This window comes from Rhinopithecus roxellana, chromosome 9, assembly GCF_007565055.1.
Source record: "Rhinopithecus roxellana isolate Shanxi Qingling chromosome 9, ASM756505v1, whole genome shotgun sequence".
NCBI classification, from domain to species: Eukaryota; Metazoa; Chordata; class Mammalia; order Primates; family Cercopithecidae; genus Rhinopithecus; species Rhinopithecus roxellana.
Window position 1 is genome coordinate 84,019,567 of NC_044557.1, and position 26,077 is coordinate 84,045,643.

The following is a 26,077-nucleotide window of genomic DNA, read 5'->3' on the forward strand; positions in this document are numbered from 1 at the left end:
AGGTGATGGAGAGAACATGACGTTGGTGCACAGTAGGTGGACCAGAGGTGTCTGTCCAGTGGGAATCATGTACCGGGGTGGGGTCAGGAGTCTGTGGCCCTCTCTTTCTTGCCCTCCTTGCTGGCTGTCTCTGGTACGATGGAGACAGTGTGGATCACACAGCTCTGCCTCAAATCCTGCCTGGGAGGGTGATATGGACAAGCTTGCGGGGCATGGAGGCTCAGGCTGCTGTGGGAGGGTTGGGCCTGGCACCTTCCTCATGCAGGAGCTGTGGGGACCCTGCCTTGGGGAACCCACTGCCCAGGAACGTCTCTGCTGCTGGCCTTAGGGCCCCAGGACACTGCTGGGCCCCTTGAGCTCCGAGCCATGGATCTGCCGAGGGAGCTCCCTGGAGAGGTCCCTTCAGCTCAGCAGCAGCCACAGGATTTGGGTGCCCCACTGCAAAATGAAAATGCAGGGCCTGGACGAGGGCAGGAACATGGGTCCCTTCCCTGGGCCCTACATATCCCTAGTCTTATTCACCCCAGCAGCCTTCTGCCCCCCAGGTTTGGCTTAAAGGCTTGGGGCTGGAATCACTTGAAGCCTCACTCCATCACGTGCTTCCTGGTTGATGCTGGCTGTCTGCTGGGACCTAAGCTGGGGCTGAGGGTTCCAACACCCACATGTGTCCTCTCCATGTGGATTGGGCTTCCTTATAAGATGGCAGCTGGCTCCTGGGGAGCATTTCAAGAGAGTGAGCCAGGCAGAAACTGCATCCTTTTTATGACTTCTCAGAAGTCACGTGGCATCACCTCCATCACATTCTCTTGGTTGGAGCTGTCACAAGCCCCCTAGGTTCCAGAGAAGGAGAAGGAGACTCCACCTGTCTTAGTCTGTTTGTGCTACTATAACCAAATACCCAAAACTGAATACTTCATATCGAACAGAGATTTATTTCTTACAGTTCTGGAGGCTGGGAAGTCCAAGGTCCAGAGGCCAACATCTTTCAAGAGCCTTCTTGCTCCATGATCTCATGGCAGAAGGACAAGAGCACATGTGAGACAGAGGGAAAGGGTTGTACCTATTCTCTCATCAGGAACCCACTCCCTCAACAATGACATTAATCCATCGTGAGGGTGGGGCCATCATCACCTAATCACCCTTGCAATAGTGTTGAAAGGCCCCACCACTCAACACTATTGCATTGGCGTTTGTGTTTTCAGCACATGAACTTTGGGGGACACATTCAAACCACAGCACCACTTCCTGATGGGAGAGTGGTAAGGTGACCGTTTTTGGAAAATGCAGTGTGCCACAGTTCCCCTTTTCTTCACGCTCAGCTTGTTGGAAGTTATTGTACTGGTGGTGCGAGTCAAACCATCACTCTGAGGCTTTCAGGCTTGGAGGTCCCTCCTGAATGGGGTTGTGGTGTCTTCCACTGGACATCATGGTAACACAGCTGTATCCAGGAGATCCTCTGGGTTGTGGGCACCCTCTTCACGTGGTTCTTCAGGCCTCTTGTCCTTGATAATCAGGGTTGATTCCCCAGCCACTGCCTTCATGCTGCTTTGCTTGTTCATTTGGTGCCACCAGACAGGTGACCAACTCAGTCCCCAGGGCAGCAGGGCCATTCCTGTGACCCCTGGTGGAAACATTCTGGCACTGGGCATTATCTTGGGCAGTCCCTAGGAGGGGAATGTGAACTGGTGGAGAATGTGACCATGAGAGACCCCACCCCATAGGTTCTGCCTGGGGGAGAATGAGCTCCAGATAAAAGTCTCTTGTTCTCAGCACACACCCCATCCTGTAGGACAGTACCCCTCCGCATGGGGCACTGTTTCTAACTGGTGTCTTCAGGCACCCTCTTCATTGCACAGGAGGCCAGCTGCTTCAGGGTGATGAGGAAGCCAGGGAATCCTGGAGGCCTCAGGTGTGACTCTGCTTTTTTTTTTTTTTTTGTTACGAAATGGTTTCCTTGTTGGAAGATTAAGAAAAGGCTCTGGAGTCTCAGGCCCAAAGTTCTTGCACGGGTGGAGAAATGGCTACCTGTGTCAATAGCTTAGCTCTTTTAAATCTGTTAAGCATCTCTCTATCCCCCATCCATCCTCCCATTTCCCATCCATCCACGCATCCATTATCCCTCTAACCCCCATCCATCCATCCACCTATCCATCCATCCTCTCCATCCATCCATTTATCCATCTATCCTTCCAATCCCCCATCTACTCATCCATTCCCCATCCATATACCCATCCATCTACCCATATCCCCCCACCCATCTATCCCTCTAACCCCCATCCATCCATCCACCTATCCATCCATCCATTTATCATCTATCCTTCCATCCCCCATCTATTCACCCATTCCCCATCCATCCACCCACCATCCACCCACCCATTTATCCCTCTAACCCCCATCCATCCACATATCCTGCCATTCATCCATCTATCCTTCCACCCCCCTGTCTATTCAATCTATTACCCATCCATCCAACCCCCACCCATCTATCCCTCAACCCCCACCCATCCACCTATCTCACTCCCACTCCTCCCCATCTATCCATTTATCCATCTATCTCTCCATCCCCCATTTATCCGTCCATTCCCATCCACCCACCCCATCTATCCATCCACCCACCCACCCATCTACCCTATCCATTTATCTCTCCAACCCCCATCTATCCATCCACTCATCCATCCCCATTCATCCCCCATCTATGCATCCATCTATCCATCCCCTACCCACCCACCCATCCATTCACCCATCCATTCCCCAGCCATTTGCCCATCTTTCCTCCATTCACCCATCCATATTCATCCAATCCCCCATTCATCTAACTACCATCCATTCCCTATCCAGCTCCCATCCATCTACCCACCCATCTATCCACCCATCCACCAACCCACTCATCCATCCATCCATCCCCCATCTATGCATTCATTCATTCCCCATCTGTCCCCCACACATCCACCCATTCATTCATTTGTTCTCTGGAGTGCTGCCTTCTAAGCACCCCCATCCCACCTACCTGGGCTCAACACAGGAAGCAAAGCAGGACTCCTGTGCCCCAGAAGCTCCCAGTGTGGTGGAAGTGCATCCATGTAGACAGAGAAGCCACATTCACCATGGGTGGCCCAGAGGAGGAAGAACATAGGAACAAAGGTGTCACAGGTCAGGTAACGCTGCTGGGGTCTAGGTAGCTTCCAGACAGGGTGACCTTGACCTGCAGGCAGGGAGGAGCTGGTGACCTCCCTCCCATCTAGGGTCACCCACACAGTCCTGTAGCAGCCAGACGCCTAGAACCAATTTTTGAACTGAAGCTTTCAGTTCTCCCTTTAACCAAATCATTGCTCCTTTTCCCGGCGAGTTTCCAATTTAAATACCCAAATTGTTTACTCGCTGAAATCAATCGACAAGGGACCAGCTTGTATTTGCGATTCAATTGACTATGATACACTGTATTACAATTACAGCTCGAATGGATTTCTTTTTAATTTATTTTTCTCTTAACGGTCTCCTCAGCGGTAATTCCAAGACTAATTGTCCTCCCAATCACCCTCATCAGCTGGAGGAAGGATAATGAATTGCTGCAGTTCACAGAGGATGCTGGCCAGGAGCTGCCGGGTCCCCAGACCTCCCAGCACCCCTTCCCTGGGTCCTCCCTTTCAGGCCAGCCCTTGCGCTGTGAGCTGAAGTCCTCCCAGGGGAGGTTCCACTGTCAATGGTTTCATCTGTTGGGCTCAAGATGGAGCGAGTCCCAGAGGAAGAGGGCAGACCCTGCCCCTGCCCCTTCTCCTGCCTGGTGACTGCTCTGCAAGTTCCCATATGGCAGGGAAGCAGGCTGGAGATCTGTTGAGCTCTGAGGGTCTGTGATCCGCTGTGTATCCTGAATGAACCTCTTCTCTCTGGGCCTCGGTTTCCCCATCTGTGAGATGGGCCTCCCGGCCTCTAGAGCCCTTTTGGCTGAGACCTTCTGTGAATCTGTTTAGGGCTCAGGAAAAGGAGGGCTGGGCAGTGCATCCTGCACGACTCTGGCTCAGACCCCGCCTCTGCTGTCACCTGTCCTTCCCCCTTCCACTCACATCCCACCGTCCACTCTGGGGTCTCTGTGCCCGTGTGCCTGGGGCCAGCTTGGCACCAGGTGTTGGACCGGCTTGGCTGTGCAGGTGGGCATCATTGCCAACCCCACTTTCCAGATGGGAACACGGGAGGCCCTCAGGCACCAAGGGCCTTCAGCCCAAGAACCAGGCTTCACCCCAGAGCCGTGTGGCTATGGAGGTGCTGCTCCAGCTGTGCCCCGCCGAGGGCACTTGCCTGTGCTCCCTTGGGAGAGACTTCTAGGAGCCCTGCATCCACCCTGGGGCTCACTTCCATGAACAAGCCACACCCTGCCCTGGCATATCCCGTAGTGGGGAGAGGGGAGGCGAGGTCTCAGGCGAGGGCTCAGGTGGGGCCCCCAGCACTGCCAGGTGGAGACCCCTGCAGGAGAGGCCACCAGAGGCAGAGATGCCATGACCCCCTCATAAGTGCTTCCAGATGTGTACGTGCCTGTGTATTTGTGTTTGTGTCCGTGTTTGTGTGTCTTGCTTCTGTGTGTGCATGTGTGTGTGGACATGTGTGTGAGCATGTGTATGAGCATGTGTGTGTGCATGTTTGCATGTGCGTGTGTGAGTATATGTGTGTGCGTGCGTGTGCATGTTTGTGTGTGCATGTGTGTGAGCATGTGTGTGCAGGTGTGAGCATGTGCACGAGCATTGTGTGCATGTGTGAACATGTGTGTCTACATGCATGCGCATGTGTGAGCATGTGTCTACATGTGTGTGTATGTGTGAGCATATGTGTGTGTGCATGTGTGTGCATGTGTACGCATGTGTGTGAGGGTGTGTGCATGTGTTCCTTGCACGTGTGCATATATCTGCATTGTGTCTGTGTGTGCCTCTGTGTGTGCCCCTGTGTGTCTCCGTGTGTGTCTGTGTATGTGCGTGTTTGTATGTGTGTGCATATGTGTGTGCTTGTGTGTGTGTCCATGTGTGTCTCTGTGCATATGTGTGGGCACGAGGGAGCCACTCACGGAGCCTGAAGCAATGGGATCCTGGTTCCTGCCCACCCAATGCCTTCCTGACTGGGCCTCAGTTTCTCATTTGTGATGTGGGGTGAGGGTGAGAGGCATCCCTGTGGCCCTTTAGAGGTGACCAGATGCCTTCATCCGTCCTTTGTCCTCTGACCTTCACACAAGTGAGGGGTGTGGGGGGTGTATTTAATTACCCTCCTCAGCGCCTGGCAGCCTCCATGGTGGACCAAGCAACTGGGCCTCTGGCCCTGCCCCCCACCCCCAGCGCTCCCTCCATGCCCTGACGCATGGGAGACACAGAGCTCCCCAGACTTCCACATGGATTGATTTGGCGGCCCCAGAAATAGACGTGTCCATACATTAGGTGCGTGTGGAAACACGGCCCCAAGAACTCCAGCCCGCATGCCTCTGCCTGAAAAATTCTCGCACGATGGGAATTATTTTGTTATTTTGGGGTATAGAACCTCACAGGAGCTGAGATGCCGTTTCCATCATGGGTGCCACCATCATGAAAAGGAGAATCAATGACAGAGTGTGAGGCCGGATGAGTGAGGGGAGCCCTGCCTGTGTCTGGCGCCAGAGTCAGCCCTCAGCCTTCCAGAAAGGTCCGGGTGCCAAGGGCACCCAGCCAGAGTCATCCCCCAGGCTTTCAGAAAGGTTCAGCTGCCCAAGGCACCCAGCCTGTGCCTCCTGGCCTCTCTGAAGCCGCCAGAGGTGAGGTCAGTAAGGATGTCCAGCCACAGGAACCAGGAGCTCAGATGACTCTGTGAACTGGGCAGGGTCTTGCCCAATCACTTGAGTTTCTGCCCACAAATACATCAGTCAGAGGGAGACAGTGCCCCCTGTGCATGCAGACCCTGATAGACCCTAAACACTCCTGTTTGTGGAGTCCCCGCCCTTGGCCCCGCCCCTGCTGACCACCCTGGGGCCGCCCCTTCAGCTTCAACTCAGATGAACGAGCGGTCCTGAGTCTGGGTTCTGACTGGTTTCAAATCAAGCTTGGTGGTTCAAACTTAGGAAGGTCGTTTCCTTGACTTCAAACTCCTTATTTGTACAATGAGCCAATAATACCTTCCCCTGAAGGTTCTGAGTAGCTGGCATTTTGATATGCTAGGCGCCTGGTAAATGCAGTACTTTTGGCTCTTTGGGTCTGTACTGTCTGCAATGGGCTGGGCCGCTCAGAGGCAGTGAGTGTGCAGGCAGAGAGGGGGCCCACTGCTCAGGTGTGGGAGACTGGGTGAAAAGGCTCTGAGGTCTCTTCAAATGGAGTTGAGACAGAATGGCAACAACGCCCAGGATCCAAATCATCCAGCCCTGCCTAGAACTGCAGACGTCCTTCTGGAGCTGCGCCCCCCATGCTGCAGCCAGGAGGCACGTTATCCCTGCCCCTGCCCCTGTCCCAGGGGAGGGAGCTGAGGTTCCCAGCGGTGCCTGCCATGCATTGAGATGCCAGGGAGCCTGAATTCAACGGCGCACCAGGTGTCATGTATGTGGCGTCCCACGGATGCATTGATCTTTCAGGGTGACAGATCGGTTATGAATCAGGTAATAGACCAGCTTGTAAGTGAAATATATTGGATTGTGCAGGCGGCCTGGTTGAGGGGAATAGGGCAGATTTACGAGCCTGGGAGGGTGGCCGGGGCATCAGCCCTTCACCCTGCACAGTCACAGCTGCTAGCCTCACACCTGTGTCCGGGGAGCCGGGAAATAGAGAGGTGATCTGGGAGAGAAGGAGGGAACAGCACAGAGAAGGGTCCACCGGCGGGAGGGCCCAGGAATGGGGTACAGAGCAGGGCAGGGAGGCTGTGGGCCCTCAAGAGACCCTGGGAGCAGCGCGGGAGGATCACGGGTCTGGAGTCCAGGGCAGTGTCCCAGGAGCAGCGCGGGAGGATCACAGGTCTGGAGTCCAGGGCAGCATGGCACTCCTAGGACCTGATCATGCCTGTGGTCCCTTTCATGAGGGCTTCGTGCCCTGGGAACCTGTCAGCGATTATCTAGGTCCCCTCCGACGACACTCACAGCCCAGGAGTCAGATGTCACCATCATCCCCTTGCAGCTAGGCAGGCTAAGCTCAGAGATGGCAAGAAACCTCTCTGTGCCACGCAGCTGAGGAGAGGTCAAGATTGCAAAGCCAGATAGACTGACTTTGTGCCTTTCACTTCCCCGCTCAGCTCTTCTGAAGCAGGAGAAGCAGGAGTGAGGCCCCATGGAGGGGGCCCTACCCTGCCACACTCAGGCAGTGCACCCCAGGACTCTGGCGCTCAACTTATGTGACCTCAGGCTCTACACACAGCAGACCAGGACAGGAGCCCTGCTCAGAGGTGAGAGCAGTGCTCTGGTCTGCCTGGCAGAGGGTGGAGGTGGAGGCTGGAGGGTTCTTGGGGTCAGAGCAGGGGGCCTGGGCGTGGGCGGGCAGGGAGAGCCTGGCCGGGGACTCCCATCATCCACCGTACTTGGCTGATATCACTGTTCAGGTGTTGCCTCCCCACGGGGAGTCAAACGGCCTGAGCAGAGGGGGCCTTTTTCATATGCAGAGCCCAGCCAGGGCCCAGCCTGTGAGAAGCTCAGAGAGAGGGCAGCGTGAGTGGATGTGGTGGACATCCAGGAGCACCCCCAGTCCTGGGGCTTCGGCCCGCCTCAGATGAGACACCAGGGCTCAGGACTCAGCCTCCAGTCACAGTCTGGGTTCAGTATGTGACCTTGGTCAGAGCTCAGACTGTGACCAGAGCAGGGCTCAGTTTGGGGCCAGAATCATGGCTTAGACTTTGCCTAGGATAAGGCTTGGAGTATGACCTGGGTTAGGACTCAGTGTATGGCTATGGTCGGGGCTCCATGTGCGGCCCAGATCAGGGCTCAAGGTGCAGCCCTTAGAGGAAAGGAGCTGCCTGGGCCACTGGAGAACAGAGCTCTCACCCCCTGGATCCCTTCGCTCCACCCTCTCTCCAAGGACCCGCCCAAGACCATCAGTGGATGCACAGAAGCTTCTGGATCTGCTCAGGCCCCTCTGCTGTGGAAACCCTCCTGGCCCCCCTCTCCCTGCTGTGGGTCTATGTCACTGAGAGGCCCCGTGAGCATCTCTAATGAGCTCCTTCCAGGGGGAGGCTGGGGGGTGAAGGGGGCCCAATTTATCTCTATTTATGCCTCTCCTTATAGCTCCACCAGCTTCTCAGTAATCTTTATGGGGTTCGATTATTGTATCTCCAATTGATATGAGTGATTTCAATGGTTCTTAATGTTTCGTATTAAATCTCCAGTGTAAAATATCTTTAATGTTCAGCATAAAATACCTAGTCATTGCCGGCAATGCAGCCACGGAGGCCTCACCAGGAGCTGCGGGCCTGGTTCTGGGTGGCAGGTGAGGTGTCCTCACCCCTGGGCCCACAAATCAGTGGGGGTGACAGCTGCTTCTCCACCCTGGCGGCTGGAGCACCTCATGGTGAGAACTTAGGTTTTATGGGAAAATAGAGCTGGGGCTTGAGACTGGGAGTGATCCGACGCACCAGTTTCCTGTTTCTGTTGTAACAACTAACCACCAACCCGTGACTTCAACCAACAGAAATTCGTTTCTTACAGCTCCATAGTCAGAAATCCAGAAGGAGGGTTAGGGACTCCATCTAGGCATCGGCAGAGCTGGCCCCTCCCAGAGGCCCTGTGGGAGGCTCCCTGCTGGCCTCTGCAGGCTTCTGGAGAGCTGCTTTCCTTGCAGCCTCTGTCTCGCGGCCCTTCCCCTCCTCACACCTGTCTCCTGCCTCCTTCTCTTTTTCTTTTTTGAGATTGGGTCTCGCTTTGTCACCCACGTGGAATGCAGGGCTGGAGTGCAGTGGTGCCCTCAGGCTTCACTGCAGCCCCCCTCTCCTGGGCTCAGGTGATCCTCCTGCCTCAGCCTCCCAGGTAACTGAGACTAGAGGGGCACGCCACTATGCCCAGCTAATTTTTAAATTTTTTTGTAGAGACGAAGTCTTGCTATTTTGCCCAGGCTGGTCTTGGCCTCGAGTGACCCTCTCACCTTGGTCTCCCAAAGTGCTGGGATTATAGGCATAAGCCTGGCCACCTGCCTTCCTCTTAAAAGGACCCTTGAGGTGACATTTAGGACCCACCTAGGTCTCCCAGGATTGTCACACATCTCCTGGTCCCTCACATCTGCACATCCCTTTTGCCACGTGTGGGGCATAACCACAGGGTAAGGTCCATGCATGGCGTGTTTCCATGGTAACATGGTAAAATGGAAACACACAAGGGCACATCCTCACCATGCCTGTGAAAGCCCCAAGGCTGCCCTCGTAGCTGCAAGGGGTGCGGCTGCCAACCCTGCCTCTCATGTTTTCATTGCTACCATCTTCCCCCAGTAAAAGCAGCCGATGCCCCTGCCCGGCCCATGCGGGAGCTCCTTGTAAACACGCTTTGCTTTGCTGCAGCTCACGTGCATCTTAAGGGAAGTTGCTACTGAGCCGTGTCCCCTCCTCAAGGTCATTCAGTCATGCAACAAACACCTGTGCAGACGGAAGGAAGCAGAGGTGGTCAGACACCAGGAACGCTCAGCGGGAGGAGGCCAGTGGGCAAACACATCTCACAATTCTTCAACAAACGAGGGCTGCAAGGTGCCGACCAGGACGTCGGGAGGATGGTGGCAGGCTGGTCTGGAAGTGGCCAGGAATAGCATCGACCTCGGCCTGCCTCCAGGTCCTGCCTCTATCTTGTGCCATGGACTGGAGACAGTCCCACTCAGTAGGACAGGCTGTGCTGATGCTGGCTGTGTAGTCCAGAGGGCTCCGGGATGGGCAGGAGGGAGATGGGCATGGCGGGGAATGTGCAGAAACGGATGAGGACGGGAGAGTCATGGGTGACCTGGAGTCGGGAGAATAGGCCTGACGAGATGTCTTGAGTGGTCTCAGGCTGGAGCCCTGTGGGAGGCGGGTGGGACTGGGGCTGCCCTCTTGACCTTTGATGAAGGGGCTAGGGACCTTGGCCAGTCCCAGGCTGAAGGCCTGCCACTGCACAGGGTCACTTGAGGTCTGGATCCTGCATCATGACAGCAGCCTACATCCCACAATAAACAAAGGTGGTGTTATTAGGAGAGCTCGGCATCCCTCGCAGGCTCTGTTTCCTGGGATTTCACCCTGTGAGCACAGAAGCTCTTCAAATGCTTTGCCAGTTAGACTGAAAGACCCACGAGAGGGCAGATGCCAGGAATCCCCAGGCAGGGACCTGCTCAGAGCCACAGGCCCAGCAGGATGAGAAACACCATGGGGGTGAGTTGGGCTGTGGGCTCAGGCCACTGCCAGAAATAAGAGCAGTGAACAGAGGGCGGGGCACCCCATGGGAATGTGGGCAGCCCAGGGGGGTCGTGGCAGCCCAGGGGGGTCATGGCAACACCACACATGAAGCCCAGGCTCCTTCCCTCCTGCTCCTTTGCCATCCTCAACACACAGCTTCCATTTGTGGCCAAGGTGGCTGCTCTTGCTCCAGCCATCACATCTATCCTCCAGCCAGCAGGAAGGGGAGAATGGACCAGGGTGGCCTGCTCCTTCCTGTTAGCAACTTAGCCCAGAGGCTTCCCGCGTCCCATCCCTCCATCCCACTGGCCATAACTCAGTCCCAGGACTACCATTGCTGAAGAGTGGCTGGAAAACAGTCTTTAGCCAGACAGCCAGAAGCCCTCTAAAACTGGGGAACAAATCGCAGGCTCTGCTACACTCAGCTGTTGTTAGTGAAGGAGGTGCCCAGGACGGGTCAAGAGGGCATGCTGTTAGTGAGGGGGCAGCTGGGAGGTGGGGCTAGAATGTTCTCTGACAGAGTGTCTGGCAGAGAGCACCCCGTCTCCTTGTCAGGCCCTTCCAAGGACCCTTCAGAGAGCGTCCTAGGGTATCTGGGAGTTTCCAGGTACCGGAGGGACGCCCTCCGATTCTCACGGTCTAGGGAGGGAGCAGCCTCACCCACGTTTCAGAGAAAACCCTCCCTCTGCTCACCCCAGCCACATAGTTGGAACTCCAGCCCATGGCTGCTGTCTGTGAAGTGAGGGAGAGTGTGAGGGTTGAGGGCAGTGGGCAGCTGGGGGATGGGCTGGGCAGGGGGCGGAGGGGGCTGAGGGCCCTCGGGAGAATGCAGCTTCCGGCCTCGTGGCGCTGGGACCAGGTGGCCTGAGCTAAGTGGACTGCAGCTGCCGCCCCGCTCTCTGCACTCACCTGCGAGCTGGGGAACCTGGGGGCTGGTCCCTGGTGCTGACTTCCCCAATGCACTCGCTCTTGGGAGAAAACCTGGGCCTCAGAGGGGGCAGTGGGACAGGAGAGAGGCAGGGGCTTGCTGCGGGGGCCATGGGGACTCTCCCCACTCCTGGCCCAGCCCAGCAGCCGCTGGGGGCAGAGCTGGTGTTCAGAGCCCGCCTTCCCACAGAGCCCTCCAATCAGAGGTCTTGCCCCTCCTCCATGGGGGCGGGGTCTGGAGAGGGGCGGAGCCTTTCTCCCAACAGGGCAGTGAGAGTGAGACAGAGGTGCCCCGTTTAGGAGCTGAAGCAGCTGAGTCCTGGAGCCTGACCATCAACAGGACCCGGCAGTAATGAGGGCGCGTTGGTCTGGGGTGCACAGTCACCTTGACAGCCCTGCAGGGTCGAACGTCAACTCCTTTAGGTGATGGAGGCTGTGGGCTGCCTTCTCCCTGCACTGGGAAGGGGCGAGGCTCCCGGGTACACCAGCTCTGTTGTGGCTTGGGGGCACTGCCCCGAGCCCGGTGCCTGTGGGACCTACAGTCCCCCCTGAGAATCCTGCAGCCCTTGAGTGACCCCAGCCTGGAGATCAAGGACCTTACCTCGGCACCCAGGCCTGGTATGAGCTCTGGCTTCAAAGTCTGACCACTCTTCCCACCTGAGGCCACGCACTGTCACCCGTAAGAACCCTCCCACAGCCCCTGCTGTCCTGCAGATGTCCTTGCAAACTCAATTTTCCTTCCGTATGCAATTCCCTTGCACCTCTATTCCATCGGCAAACTCCTGTTAGTGCATCAGGACAGAATCCTGATGTCTCCTCCTCCAGGAAGCTTTCCCTGGTCACACTCACTCTCTGCCACCTCCTCTCCCACCCTCCACATGCAGGGATGGTTGTTGCCTCCCTGTAAGCATCTGCCCTGGCCTTTCTAGGGGTGGCTCCCCACTGGGTTCCGTGCGGCTTGTCCTGTGCAGCGTGGCTGGGTGAGCCCCATTGTCTCCTCATGAAACGGATGCTTCCCATCACTCTCCCGTCTTCTTGGAACAACTTCAGGGTTTATTGAATCTGGAAAGAAAGAAGAGCAACAAAAGGGAATCATGTACGTCGCACAAATCAGTTGTTCTGACAGTTTTATTGAATAATGGGGAGGTTCAATCATGTTGTGAAACAAGGCTCTGGGGAGGAGGCAAGAGGCAGGATCTGGGGCTGGAACTTCTGGAAGAAGTCTGGTCGCTTCCGGAATTGGTCACTGAGCCTCCTTCATGCTGTGGAAGATGTGGATTCAGACCCAGGCTTTCCGCCAGCAGCAGGGTGGCTGGGAGCAATTGCTCAGCCCCAGCCTCGCCCACCCTGCTCCCACCTGCTTGCTTCCCCGAGGGTCAGGCGCTGGTGCTCCAGGCCTGCTTGCTGGCGGGCGGGGGTTGGGGGGTGTCGCTGAGGAGAGTCAGGGAGCCAGAGAATTCCCTCTTCAGGGCCTTTCCTAGGAGAGCAAGAGGAGCCCGAGGCCCTGGGAGAGCCGATGTGGGGTCCGGGCCCTCGGCTGGGAGGGTGAAGGCGGTGGAGGAACCACATTTATTTGACTCCACCTGCTAGGAGCTGGGTGGCTTTTGCTAGGAGACCCTGTACTGCCCTCCCCACCAGGTCCAAGCTCCTGGCCTTCAGCATCCAGTGCTCCCAATGAACTTCCCAGGTCTCCCCGGGGTTCCCAAGGAAGCTTCACGCAAGATGCAATGGCCTCGGACAGGTTGATAAGTCCCAGCCAGGCACACCCTGAAGCCTCTTCCTGGGGCTTCCACAGGTCTCCTGCGGCTGCTGGACACTCAGGGACACTGGCCCCTGTCGTGTGGGCAGTACAGCGTGGCGCTTGGCAGGCGGGGCCTGGAACCTGCCGGGTGTCTCCTCCAGCTTCGGCTCCTGTACACGGAATGGGAAATGACTGTGACTTCCCGGGACAGGGTGGGATGTGATGGCTGCGTGGATGTGTACCATGAGCTTCCGGGTCATGCTGCTCAGCGCTGACCAGTCCTTGCCAGGTGGGTGCCACTTGCTTTACAGCGGGGCTCAGAGGCCACACCGAGGGGCAGCAGTGCTGTTGGCTCTGGGAAGAGGTCCCACCTAGGCAGGGGTCCGGCCCCCATCCTCCCAGCCCCTGGCCCTGCCTGGTACGGGCTGGCTTTCAGCGTCTTTCTCTGGGCTCACCTGCTACTCAGGGGCTGGGCCTGTTCCATGAGACCGGCAGCCCCGTCTCTCTCTGTGTCTCAGACTCTGCCACCCTAGCCTTTCCACCTGCTCCTGGCTGCCAGCTCTCTGAGGCCTTCATCCTTGGGGTTGGCCTTGGACCCTGACTGGGTCAGCAGCCTGGGTTAGGAGGCCTTCCATTGCCCTCCAGGGGCTCCTGGAGCTCCCGCCATGTGCTGGGGCTCTCAGAGGGTGCTGGGGAGCAGAGGGCCTGCAGTCGGGGGTGGACCCAGGTCTGGGAGCTGGGGGCAGCACGGCCGTGGGAGGGAAGCTAGGGGAGCTCTGGATGTCGGGGTGATGTCTTTGCACTGAGGGATGGCACTCCCGGAGGGTCACTGCTGGTTCCAGAGCACAGAGATATGACTCCCGGAGAGTGGCCAGCCCTGCGGGGAATCAGGAGCTGATGGGGACAGTGCAGGGAGAGGCAGAGGCTCTCGGGTCCCCTAACGGGCTTCAGGATGAATCACATGAACTCGCCAGCATTTCACAATCTTGACCTACAGAGCCAACAATTTCACATGGCTGACCCCAAACACCTCAAAGGTGTCACGGCCAGGCTGGGCTTGGGCTGCATCCTGTGGCGCCCAGGAGCATGAGTTTCCACCCCGCAGGTGCTGTGCCGGCGGGGCAGGGCGAGGATGAACTAGAGGAGCAGGGACAGAGCCAGGCCCGGCCCCGAACCCCAGACGCCCTCACAGGTGGGACTGGGTCAGCGTAACTCTGTGGGGCAGGCGGCCTGGGACGGAGCCCCAGCCCTACCCTTGTTAGCAGGGTGCCCTCATGGGAGCGGCCTCGCCTCTGGGTGCCTTGTCTTTTGAGGGGGCATAAGAGTCGCATCTGCCTCCCGAGCTCTGCTGAGGAGGAGGAGCCGAGCTGTTTCGTGTGGGCGCTGGCAGGGCCCGGTGTATGCAGCTGGCATCTTCGCTCCAGGCAGGGCGCAGGGCACCGGGAATGTGGTGACCCCATGCTTCTGAGTTGGGATCAGACGAAAACCTTAGGGGCTGGTGCCGGGGTGGACCCAAAGCAGGGGGTGGGGTGGGGGTCAGGGAGCCCTGGAGGGTGGGGAGGCCAAGGGAATACCTGACCAGGCGCCAAGGCCCCTGCCCCTGGGGACAGCAGGGGAGAGGGTGGAGCGACCCAGCGTCGAGTGCGGATAAAGCTGTCATCCACCTACCCCAGCCCTGCTTCTGAGGGGCCCCCTCTCCTTCCCCACACTGGCCAGGCCATGAGCAAGGAAGGGCACCCCGCAGGGAAGAGGGGGCCTCTTGCCTGGCGGCTGGGCTGACTTCCAACCTCTGACCCTTGATGGGCTGGAGCACCCCACATGAACAAGACGCCTGTGCAGCGGAGACCTGAAAAAAGCTAAAGAAACCTTTGGAGAAAAGCAGTGCCCCTCCCACATGGCTTCTGCCCCGAGCAGGCCTTCTTTCTCCAAGTAGACCAAACATGGTAATTTTATGTACAAATCAAGCCATACATTATACATTTTTATGTTGTTATGCTAACAAAGTGACTTTGGATCTATCAAAGGCACAGCAAAAAGCATTCCACTTATTTTTGCCCCCTGAACAGCCCTCCTGTCCATCATCCTCCCCCTCCTGGCCCTGGCTGCAACTCCAGATGGACCCAGCTCAAGCCCCGTCACACAGCAGTGGCCCGGTCACCCTTGGAATGGTGAGCCTGACCCTCCACCACCGACCTCCTCTGACCTCCCAAGGCCCCTCTGACACGCACACTGGTGAGTCCTTGGTCTGGCACTCGGAGGCCAAAGAGGCTGTCACCTTGCACACCCCCATACCAGGCCCTCTGCACAAGCCTGGCTGATTCCTTCCCCTTCCTTGAATATTTCATGCCTCTTTGTTTCTACTCAAAATGCCCCTCACCTGCCCTCTGGACCCCCTGGTGAACTCCTACACATTCTTCAAAACCCAACTTGAAGGCCCCCTCCTCTGTGAAATCTCCCATCAGTGAGTTGACAAAGTGCTATTACTGAGCACACTTTATGTGTGTCCTCCCTCAAAGCCAAAGGGCACCTTGTACTGCCAGACGGCAGGAGCTCAGAGCTGGGAGGAGGGGCCGAGGCAGTGGGGAGGAATGTGGGATTCCGCCGGCAGGTCAGGGTGAGCGGACACAGAGGGAGGGGCCGCGCCTGCTTTTGGGAGGTGCCCTGCTTTGAGGCTGGAGTGTCCTGGCAGGGCTGGAGCCTGGCACGGTCAGCAAAAACCAGACCACAGAGGGCCCAAGGGTCCTGCATTCCGTTATACTTAGCAGGTCCTGTGCATGGTCCCAAAGTGGCTGTGGCCTGGAGACCCTCGCAGGCCCTGATGCGGACCTGCTGCCCTCCCGCTAAAGGCCCTCCTTGGGTCCTGGGCTCAGGACATTGGTGAGGAAGGGATCGGGACCAATACCAGGAGGCTGGGGCACGACCATGGCCAACACCCTCCTTATCTGGCTGCCCTATGGGGAGAGTGTGCGGTTCCTGTTTAGATCCTGGCTGCCCTGGCCGGCTGTGTGACCTAGGGCAGGAGACGGGCCTCTTAGAGCCTGAGGTCATTGAGTGGCTGGGACTGGGGTGTTGCCTTGCGGAGTAGTGGGGCAGCTGGTCCTGTGTGTAGGCGGCGATCCAGGATCCAGGCTGGCGGGAGGCGGGCCACCATCTGGACGTGTGTTTCTTGGTTTCTGTAAAATGAAGGCGTGAGCTGGTGCGGCCCATGCGATGCATAAGTCTGGGGCATCCGTTGTCTCTTTGACCTCTGAGTGGGGGAGACACTTTTGCTAATGTTGAGCATTTCAACAGCAGGCGGTGTCTGGAGCTGGAGGCCAGGTGGGCCTGAAGCTGGCACGGAGTCAGATTGGACCCCTGAGGCCCAGGTGGGGTTAACTGTGGGTCAGGAGGCCTCTGTCATCTGCTGCTCTGGGCTGGGCTGGGCTCCTGATGACAAAGGTACCTCCCCAGCACGCTCCTGACTGGCGCAGGGTGCACGGCAGTGGGGGGTGGCTCAGGGCAGGAGGGAAAGGTGAGGTGCCCAGCTCTCTGCTTGTGCTTAGTTCACCGGCTCTGACAGAGTGGCTCAGTTTTGCACCAGTGAGCCCGGTCCCCCACTCCTCCCTCTCTGCTCTCTCTTCCCTCCCGCTCCTCCCTCCTCCCTGCTCTCTCCTCTCTCCTGTTCTTTCCTCCTCCCTGCTCTCCCCTCCCTCCTGCTCCTTTTTCCTCCCTACTCTCTCCTCCCTTCTGCTCCTCCCCACTCCCTGCTCCTCCCTCCCACTCCCCCTTCATTTCCGCTCTCCCCTCCCTCCTGCTCGTTTCTCCTCCCTGCTCCTCCTTCCCTCCTGCTCCTCCCCCTCCCTGCTCCTCCCTCCCTCTCCCTCCTCCCTCTCCCTCCTCCTTCCCTCCCTCCTGCTCGTTTCTCCTCCTTCCCTCCTGCTCCTCCCAGTTCTCTGCTCCTCCCTCCTCCCTGCTCCTCCCCCTCTCTGCTCCTCCCTCCCTCTCCCTCCTCCCTCTCCCTCCTCCTTCCCTCCCTCCTGCTCTTCATTTTCCTTTCATGGCTTTGGCTGTCGGTTCCATCCCTGGGCCGAGTCCTCACTGTGAAACAGATGGTGCCTGTGCTGAGGCTGCCTTCATGGGGACCCCTGGTGGTTTGCCCCGAGTGTGTCCCTTGTAGATCCCGCTCAGGGAGAGGGCCCAGCACGAGCCAGGTGTGGGGAAGCGTTCTCTCCTGACCTGGGAACTGGAGAGCAGGGGGCTGCTGGGAGCCAGGTTGGGAGCTAGGTCCACCCAGGGAAGAGGGCTGGTGGGAAGAGATAGCAGCGGCCACAACCCCTGACCTTAAACCTGGAGGTTCTCCACAGACTGCAGCCCCCTTCACCCAAGGAAAGTGGCTCTAGAGGGGGAGGGGTGTCGCTGGGATCCCTTATACAAGGACAGGTTTGTGGAAGTTACAAAGGGATGTCCTAGCTAGAGGCATGTTCGGAGTGTGGATGTTTCAACTGGGAAGACCTGGGTTTGAGTGCTGGCTCTGCCATTGAAGAGCTGTGTAAGCCTGGCAACTACTCAGCCTCTGTGAGAACTGGATCATCACCCTCTCTGTGTACAGAGAGGCTTTATCCCACAAGACACTCTTTTGAAGGACTCCTATTCACCCTTCAAAACCCTGCTGCAATGCCACCTCGTTCAGGAACCTGGTTAGAGGACTTGGCTGCCTGCCTCTGCCCCTTGCTACCTTGCACATGGCTGCTGTTTCACTCTTTGGCCTTCTTTCTCTCCCAGCCAGCTTCATCCTGAAGTGAGGGGCTGTGACTTACTCATCTCTACATTCACCCCCTGGGCCCAGAGCTCACGTTTAACATACGTGCTGTGTGCGGCAGAGCCACAGGCGTCACCGGATCATCCCGTGTGTGGATCACCTCCGACTGGCCAGCACTGTGCACTGCCCTCTCCAGGAGACACCCAGGCCCTCCAGGGTCCCTCTTCCCTGTCTCTAGCATGACAGAGTCTATCACAGGCCTGGGCACTCAGTAGCTACTCAAGAAAGACACTCTCTTTAAACCCCATCCCTAGCTGATCTTCCACTTAATCTCTGAGGCTTTGTTGGGCATCTTCTGACTGGTGTGACTCCTGAAAGATGCAAAAGGGAAGAAAGCAGGAGGCTGGACCAACAAAGGCCTGAGATGAATGAGGCTGAGTGTTTGTTCCAATGGCTGTCATCACAGGGCCCTGGACAGCCCAGAGATGAGAGACAGGCAGTGACAGTTAGAGACAGAGACAGGAAGAGATGGAGCCAGAGAGAGGGAGAGACAGAGCCAGACAGAGACAGAGACAGTGAGAGATAGAGACAGAGACAGACAGAGATAGGGAGAGTCAGAGAGAGTCAGAGCCAGAGAGAGACAGAGGCAGGGAGACCCAGAGACAGGGAGAGACAGATCCAGAAAGAGACAGAGCCAGAGAGAACCAGAAAGAGCCAGAGAGAGGGAGAGACATAACCAGAGAGAGACAGATACAGGAAGAGCCAGAGCCAGAGATAGAGAGAGCCAGAGGCAGAGAGAGCCAGAGACAGGGAGAGACAGAGACAGAGAGAGCAGAGAGAGACAGAGACAGGGAGAAACAGAGACAGAGAGAGCCAGAACCAGAGAGAGACAGGCAGGGAGAGTCAGAGACAGAGAGAGACAGAGCTAGGGAGAGACAGAGACCGGGAGAGCCACAGAGAGCCAGAGACAGGGAGATACAGAGCCAGGGAGAGACAGGGCCAGGGAGAGACAGAGACAGGGAGAGATAGAGACAGGGAGAGACAGAGACAGAGTAACAGGCACAGAGAGAGCCAGAGCAGGGGAGACCAGAGCAGAGAGTGTGGGGAGAGAGCAGGGTGGTCTTGTTAACCATTTAGGCACCAGGTTTTGGGAGTGGTTTCCATGCATTGTTTCTTCGACTGTTATTGGAACCCCAGGAGGTGGGTGCTGTAGTCACCATTCTCTAGGTGTGAGGATGGAGGTGTGGCGACTTGCCCCAGCTCAGGAAGAGCATGCATGGGGTCTGCATGGCCTCAGAGTCTGTGCTTTGAACTCTTTACTGCTCCCTTTGATAATGCATGTGTGTGCACACGTATCTATGCATGCACGTACTGCCTGTGTGCACAGGTGTACACATATGTGGACCTGCATATGTCTGCCTAGGTTCATTGATGTGTGTGTGCATGAATGAGAGTGTGGGTGTGCATGCATGTGCACATATGTGTGGGGGAGCATGGGACCATTCAGGTGCCTGTGTGTGCATGTGTGTGCATATGGGGCACCTGCACGTGTGTGTATGTGTGTGTGCACCCACCTGGTGGACAGGCCCCATCAGGAGCAGGAAGTCAGCACTCAGCAGCCTCAGATGAGGAGACATGATGGAGAGAGATGACTGCGGGGCCTGCAGGGCCCAGCTGGTGCCTGAAGCTGCCTCGTCCTGCTCTGGTTGCCTGATGAGCCCGTCAGTTGCCCTTTGGGCCTCGCATAGGTTGGTTCGAGTTTCCATCCCTTGCACCCAGGAGCCCTGTCTAGGACAAGGCTGTTTTTGCCCTGCCTGGACATCCCCCATGGTCACATGTGGCTGTAAAGGAGGCTGGGAAATGTGGTCTTTGGTTGGACAGACATTGCTCAGAGGAAACTGTGCTTCTATAGAAAGAGGAGAGAACGGAAATCAAGGGGACAAGTAGCCATTCTGCCACCTCCCACGTGGGACTTGACAATCTAGCTCCTGCTGGCGCTGCTGCCTCCCTGCGGAGCCTGTGTGTCCCCAGCGGCTGGTCTGCCTGGTGCCTCCCAGGCCGGTCTTCCACATGCAGCAGGCCCTCTTCCTGGAGCAGGTTTCAGCTCCCATAAATCTGCACAAACCCTGGTCATCCTTAAAGACCAGCTGAAGCACTCCTGTTCCAGGTAGCCAGCCCTAACGCCCTCATTTGAGAGAGCCACTCCCTGCTCATGGCTCCTGACGAACCTTTTCCTTCCTCTACTCTCGCACACCTGAACTTCGCAAGAACTTTGAGCATCCCTTTCAAACGGAGGGGCTGGATCCTGCAGGTGGGTGCTGCGGCTTCTCACCGGGGCTTAGAACTCATGGTCACTGCAGGTCTCTGGGCGGAGGGGCAAGCTCTTAGATGTCCCCATCTCACCCCTCCCCCAGCCTCCAATCCAAAGAGGAATTCGAGCTTGACTTGTTCTGGTTCCAGGACCACGAGGGGCCTCATTTGCTGGTGGGCAGAGTGCTGCATGGGGAGGGGCTGCTCTTCTCGGAGTCCGTCGGGTGCCTGACCTCTCTTGAGGCAGATGGCATTTGTCAAGACTCCATATTTTTCATTGGGATTTAAGGGTGGCCTCTAGATCTCCAGCTGGGACCCAGTGAGCAGCTGCATGGCCTGAGCTGGAGGCCCAGGTCCAAGCCCAGCCGAGGATGCATGGACCTTCCTCTCATGGCGTATGTCTCCCTCATGGGCTTTCATGTGGGAGGTCTGGGGTCTGAGCATTCCTGGGTCCTTTACTATCCACTGGCTAAGAGTGGCCTGTCTTACCAAGTTTCCCAACAGTAAATAGTCATCAAATAGTTGTTGAATGAATGATTGAGGAAATGATTGTTTCACTGAATTAATCCACTGCAGGATGACTTTGGTGAAAGAATGAGCAGGTGACTGTGGGAAGCCATGTGCAGGCGTGCATCAGATAGGCGTGTGCCCTGCAGACGTGTGCCGTATAGGCATGTGCTGTGCAGGTGTGTGCCATGTGCAGGTGTGTGCCATGTGCAGATGTGTGCCATGTACAGGTGTGTACCATGTGCAGGTGTGTGCCATGTGCAGGTGTGTGCCATGTGTAGGTGTGTGTTGTGCAGGTGTGTGTTGTGCAGGTGTGTACCATGTGCAGGTGTGTGTTGTGCAGGTGTGTGTTGTGCAGGTGTGTGCCATGTGCAGGTGTGTGTTGTGCAGGTGTGTGTTGTGCAGGTGTGTGTTGTGCAGGTGTGTGCTACAGGATGCTCCTGCCTGCCTTGTTCCCACCCAGCCAGGCCCTGTCCTGGGCCGTAGCTGAGCTCCAGGCCTCACCACCTGTCTGGAGATGCTTCCTTGGAGAAGCTGGACGCAGCTGCCCTGGGGGTCTGGCTGCCTTTCTGGGCACTAAGCCTGGATACTTCTCGTTCCTGGGTCTCCATCACAAGCTTTGTATTGTTTCCCACGAATTATACTATTTGCCTGCTAAGAGCTCTTCCTCCTGCAGGCCCCTGAGGAGGCTCTGGTGAACAAGCTGCCCCCACCTCCCAGTAAAGCTCGAACCCACAGCCACCCTGGGGAGATGCTGTGGCCTTGGTGGAAAGCACAGCTGGGAGGTCAGGCAGTCAGGGCTGTGAGGAGGCCCCAACACTCTGGGACTTAGGCAGGCTCACCTGGCCTCCACAGCCAATTGTGGTCAGAGCACCAGCGGTGCACGTGTGCCAGCCCAACCTCCCATTCACGTTCCAATCCCCCCAAATCACAGCAGGATGTTGTTGAAACCTCCTCATTATGGGAACTAACTCTCAGAACCGCCCAGGCAGGCAGCCTGTGCTGCTAATCCTGGCCTATAAGGATGATGCCCGCGTGGGGACTGCAGAGTCCCAGGAACCCCTCCAGACAAGCAGTCCCTAAGGGGAGCCCAGCTCTGTTCTCCAGGTGGCCCCTAAGCTGAATCCCAATCCTATGCAGTTTGCTCTGCCGAGTGCCGCAGTGTGCTATGGCCCAGGTGCCCCGGCCCCCAGAGGAGCAGGCTGTGCCACCCTGTGCAGTCCAGGGCCCAGCAGCAGTGGCACCCCTGGGAACCTGGGCCTGCCCAGACCCACTGCATCTCAGCCTGCACTGTCTGCGACGGGGTACCCAGGACCCAAGGGCACCTTAATGTCTGAGGGGGCCCTTGCCCCTTACAGCCTGGTTGGCAACTGTCAGGGAAACAGATGGTCATAATCTCAGGGTGCAGGGAGCCCCAGAAGCCCCTTGCCCTGTGTCCCCAGTGGAGACTTCCCACTCTTGCCTCTGGGGAATGTCGTGGCAATGGGCTCCGCATGGCCTGATGGGAGGCAAACGCTGCTTGGGCTGAGTCCCTTGTCAGTAGGGAGCCCAGGTGGGCTCTTGAACTCTGTAGGCCTGGCTGGAGTGGGCTCCCCTCCTGCGGGTCTCTCCCAGGTCTTCCGGATACTTCTCCTGGATCGGGTTCCCTCCCGCTGCCAGGATCCTGGGTATCAGCACCCTGGCCCACTCCCTGACAGCCCGGCAACGCCCTGGCCCTGGGCAAGTACAAGAACAGAAACAGACCACGACCTGTGCCTCCACCTGTGCCTCCGTGTAGCCCTCACCCTGGCTGTGCCTCCGTGCAGCCCTCACCCTGGCTGTGTCTCCGTGCAGCCCTCGCCCTGGCTGTGCCTCCGTGCAGCCCTTGCCCTGGGATTCCACCTGATGTCCATCCTCCACCTCGCCTGCCCTGAGGGGAATTCAGAGAGCCCCTCCGAGCTTCAGTTGTGTGTACCTACTGGGTGCAGACCCTATGCTGGGTGACAACCCACAGTGCAGCTCTTCCTCCCAGAGCCTACACAGGTGGAAGGTCGCAGGGCTGGAGGCGCAGGAGGTGGGTAGGGAGTCAGATGGCAGGAGGTGGACCGATGCCTAACCCCAGGTGGGCAGAATCACACTCTTACCCCTTCCTACTCCCTCCTGGGAACAGCTGAAGTAGGGCAGCCCAGGGAGGAGGTGGGGTCACAGAGGAGCCCTTCCTTTTGGCAGAGGTCATGGAGGAGGGGGTGGGCTCGTGAAAGCCCAGGAAACATTCAGAGAAACATGCAGAGAGGCCGGGCAAGGTCTGGGATGGGTGGACAGGAGCAGGGGCCTGGCCCTGATGGGACCTGAGCCCTGGCACCCTCGGAAGCCCCACTCTCCTCAACTCTAACGTGGGCTAATGTTGACAACAGCTCCCCGGACAGCTGTGCAGCCAGAGCAAAGCAGGGAGGGCCTGCATGGGCAGCAGAAGGTGCCTGTGTCTAGGGCCCCCATGCTCCTGCTAGGGGCATGGTTAGTTCCCCATTCAGGTAGGAAAGAACAGAACTTCAGCCTGGTAGTGGCAATGGGATTTCTTGTTTGTATCCTCATTTGATCTTTCAATCATTCATTAAGGTTTATTGAGAATTTTCTATATGTGGCACAGTGTTCTAGATCTTGAGGATTCTCCCTCAACTGGGAGAGAAAAGAAAGAAGGTGGGCAATACATAGGCCATCAGTGTCCTCTGAATATACTGGAAGGGTTAGAGGCTGGCTGGTGTCATTGGAGGTCAGGGGAAGCCTCTTGGAGGAGGAGACATTTAGGCTGAATCCTGAGTCCAGGCACATGAGGATCTGGTGGGCCAGAAAGCTGCAATGAGGCAGGGGCTCTGGGAACACCTGTGGGGGTCATGATGATGGTGCTGGTGATAGTGGAGGTGTTGATGGTAATGATAGTGGTGGTAATAATGGCGAAGATGATGATAGTGTGATGGTCATGGTATTGATGGTGGTGGTGATGACGTTAATGGTGATGATAATAGTGATGATAGTGCTGGTGGGAATGGTGGTGTTGATGGTGATGATGGTGGTGAGGGTGGTGATGATGGTGATGGTGATAGTGATGATGGTGATAGTGATGGTGATGTGATGGTGATGATGGTGATAGTGATGGTGATGATGGTGATAGTGATGGTGATGTGATGGTGATGATGGTGATAGTGATGGTGATGATGGTGATGTGATGTGATAATGATGGTGAGAGTAATGATGATGATGGTGATAGTGATGATGGGGATAGTGATGGTGATGATGGTGATACGCTGATAGCGATGGTGATGATGGTGATAGTGATGGTGATATGATGGTGATAGTGATGGTGATGATGGTGATAGTGGTGGTGATGATGGTGATGATGGTGATATGATGGTGATAGTGGTGGTGATGATGGTGATAGCGATGGTGATGATGGTGATAGCGATGGTGATGATGGTATGTGATGGTGATAGTGATGGTGATGATGGTGATAATGGTGGTGATGATGGTGATATGATGGTGATAGCGATGGAGATGATGGTGATATGATGGTGATAGCGATGGTGATGATGGTGGTATGATGGTGATAGCGATGGTGATGATGGTGGTATGATGGTGATAGGGATAGTGATGATGGTGATAGTGGTGGTGATAATGGTGGTATGATGGTGATAGTGATGATGGTGATGGTGATAGTGGTAGTGATGATGGTGATAGTGATGGTGATGATGGTGATGATGGTGATGGTGGTGATGGTGGTGATGATGGCTATATGATGGTGATCGTGATGGTGATGATGGTGATGGTGGTGATGATGGCTATATGATGGTGATCGTGATGGTGATGATGGTGATAGTGGTGGTGATGATGGTGATATGATGGTAATGATGGTGATGTGATGGTGATAGTGATGGTGATATGGTGGTGATGATGGTGATATGATGGTGATAGTGATGGTGATGATGGTGATAGTGGTGGTGATGTGATAGTGATGGTGATGTGATGGTGATAGCGATGGTGATGGTGATAGTGATGGTGATGATGGTGGTATGATGGTGATAGTGATGGTGATGATGGTGATGTGATGGTGATAGCGATGATGATGATGGTGATAGTGATGGTGATGATGGTGATGTGATGGTGATAGTGATGGTGATGTGCTAGTGATGGTGATATGATGGTGATAGTGATGGTGATGGTGATATGATGGTGATAGTGATGGTGATGATGGTGATGGTGGTGATGATGGTTATATGATGGTGATAGTGATGGTGATAGTGATGGTGATGATGGTTATGATGGTGATGGTGGTGATGATGGTTATATGATGGTGATCATGATGGTGATGATGGTGATAGTGATGGTAATGGTGGTGATGTGATGGTGATAGTGATGGTGACAATGGTGGTGATGATGGTGATATGATGGTGATAGTGATGGTGATGATGGTTATGATGGTGATGGTGGTGATGATGGTTATATGATGGTGATCGTGATGGTGATGATGGTGATAGTGGTGGTGATGATGGTGATATTGATGGTAATGGTGGTGATGTGATGGTGATAGTGATGGTGACAATGGTGGTGATGATGGTGATATGATGGTGATAGTGATGGTGATGATGGTGATAGTGGTGGTGATGTGATAGTGGTGGTGATGTGATGGTGATAGCGATGGTGATGATGGTGATAGTGGTGGTGATGATGGTTTTATATGATGGTGGTGATGATGGTGATAGGATGGTGATAGCGATGATGATGATGGTGATAGTGATGGTGATGTTGATGGTGGTGATGGTGGTGTTGATAATAGCGGTGATGGTGAAAGATGATGATTGTGATGGTGATGGTAGTGAAGGTGATGATAGTGTTGATGGTGTTGGTGATGGTGGTGATGATGCCAATGGTAGTGATGTTGATGGTGATGATGGTAATGATAGGCATGATGTTGATGTTGACGGTGACGGTGGTGATGATGGTGATGGTGATGATGGTGAAGATTATGCGGGTGATGATGATGATAATGGTGGTGGTGATAGTGGGGATAATGGCAAATGCAATGGTAATGATGGCAATGGTAGAAGCTATTTATTGACCTTAAATAAATGGCAGCTCTGTGCTAAATACTTTGTTATGTATCAACTCATTTAATCCCCACAATGAGATAGATGTTAATATCTACTCATTTTACAGATTAGGAGACTGAGACCCAAAGGGGGGCAGTCATTGCCCAAGTCCATGTGGCTATTAGTGTTGGAGTCAGAATTTGAAGCCAGGGAGGCTGATCTTGGAACACCTGCTTTCAACAGAAACTTCTGACAAAATACAGTGGACCTCTGTGCCTTCCGGGGTGTTCTCCCAGAGATGCCCCTTCTGCTATCCTGCCTGTGCTGCCCTGATCATTACTGCAAATGGCTGGATTCATCTTTGTCAAGTTTGCACTTTCCCCAAAGTTTGAATTAACCTCGACATTAATTTGCTGATGAAGTGCCGCAGTAGGTCATATAGCATGAGCACCTGTGATTTCCAAGGAAATT

General features: G+C 56.0%; 1 protein-coding gene across 1 annotated transcript in view; it reads right to left on the reverse strand.

Moving 5' to 3' along the window:
- The window catches only part of LOC115899606 (mucin-2-like), a 10,211-nt gene extending 5,719 nt beyond the window's left edge, over window positions 1-4,492 (reverse strand). Inside the window, exon 1 of the mRNA XM_030937498.1 lies at window positions 4,367-4,492. Coding sequence (XP_030793358.1) covers window positions 4,367-4,492 — 126 coding nt within the window. The remainder of the gene's footprint in view (window positions 1-4,366) is intronic.
- Window positions 4,493-26,077: the final 21,585 nt, after the last annotated feature.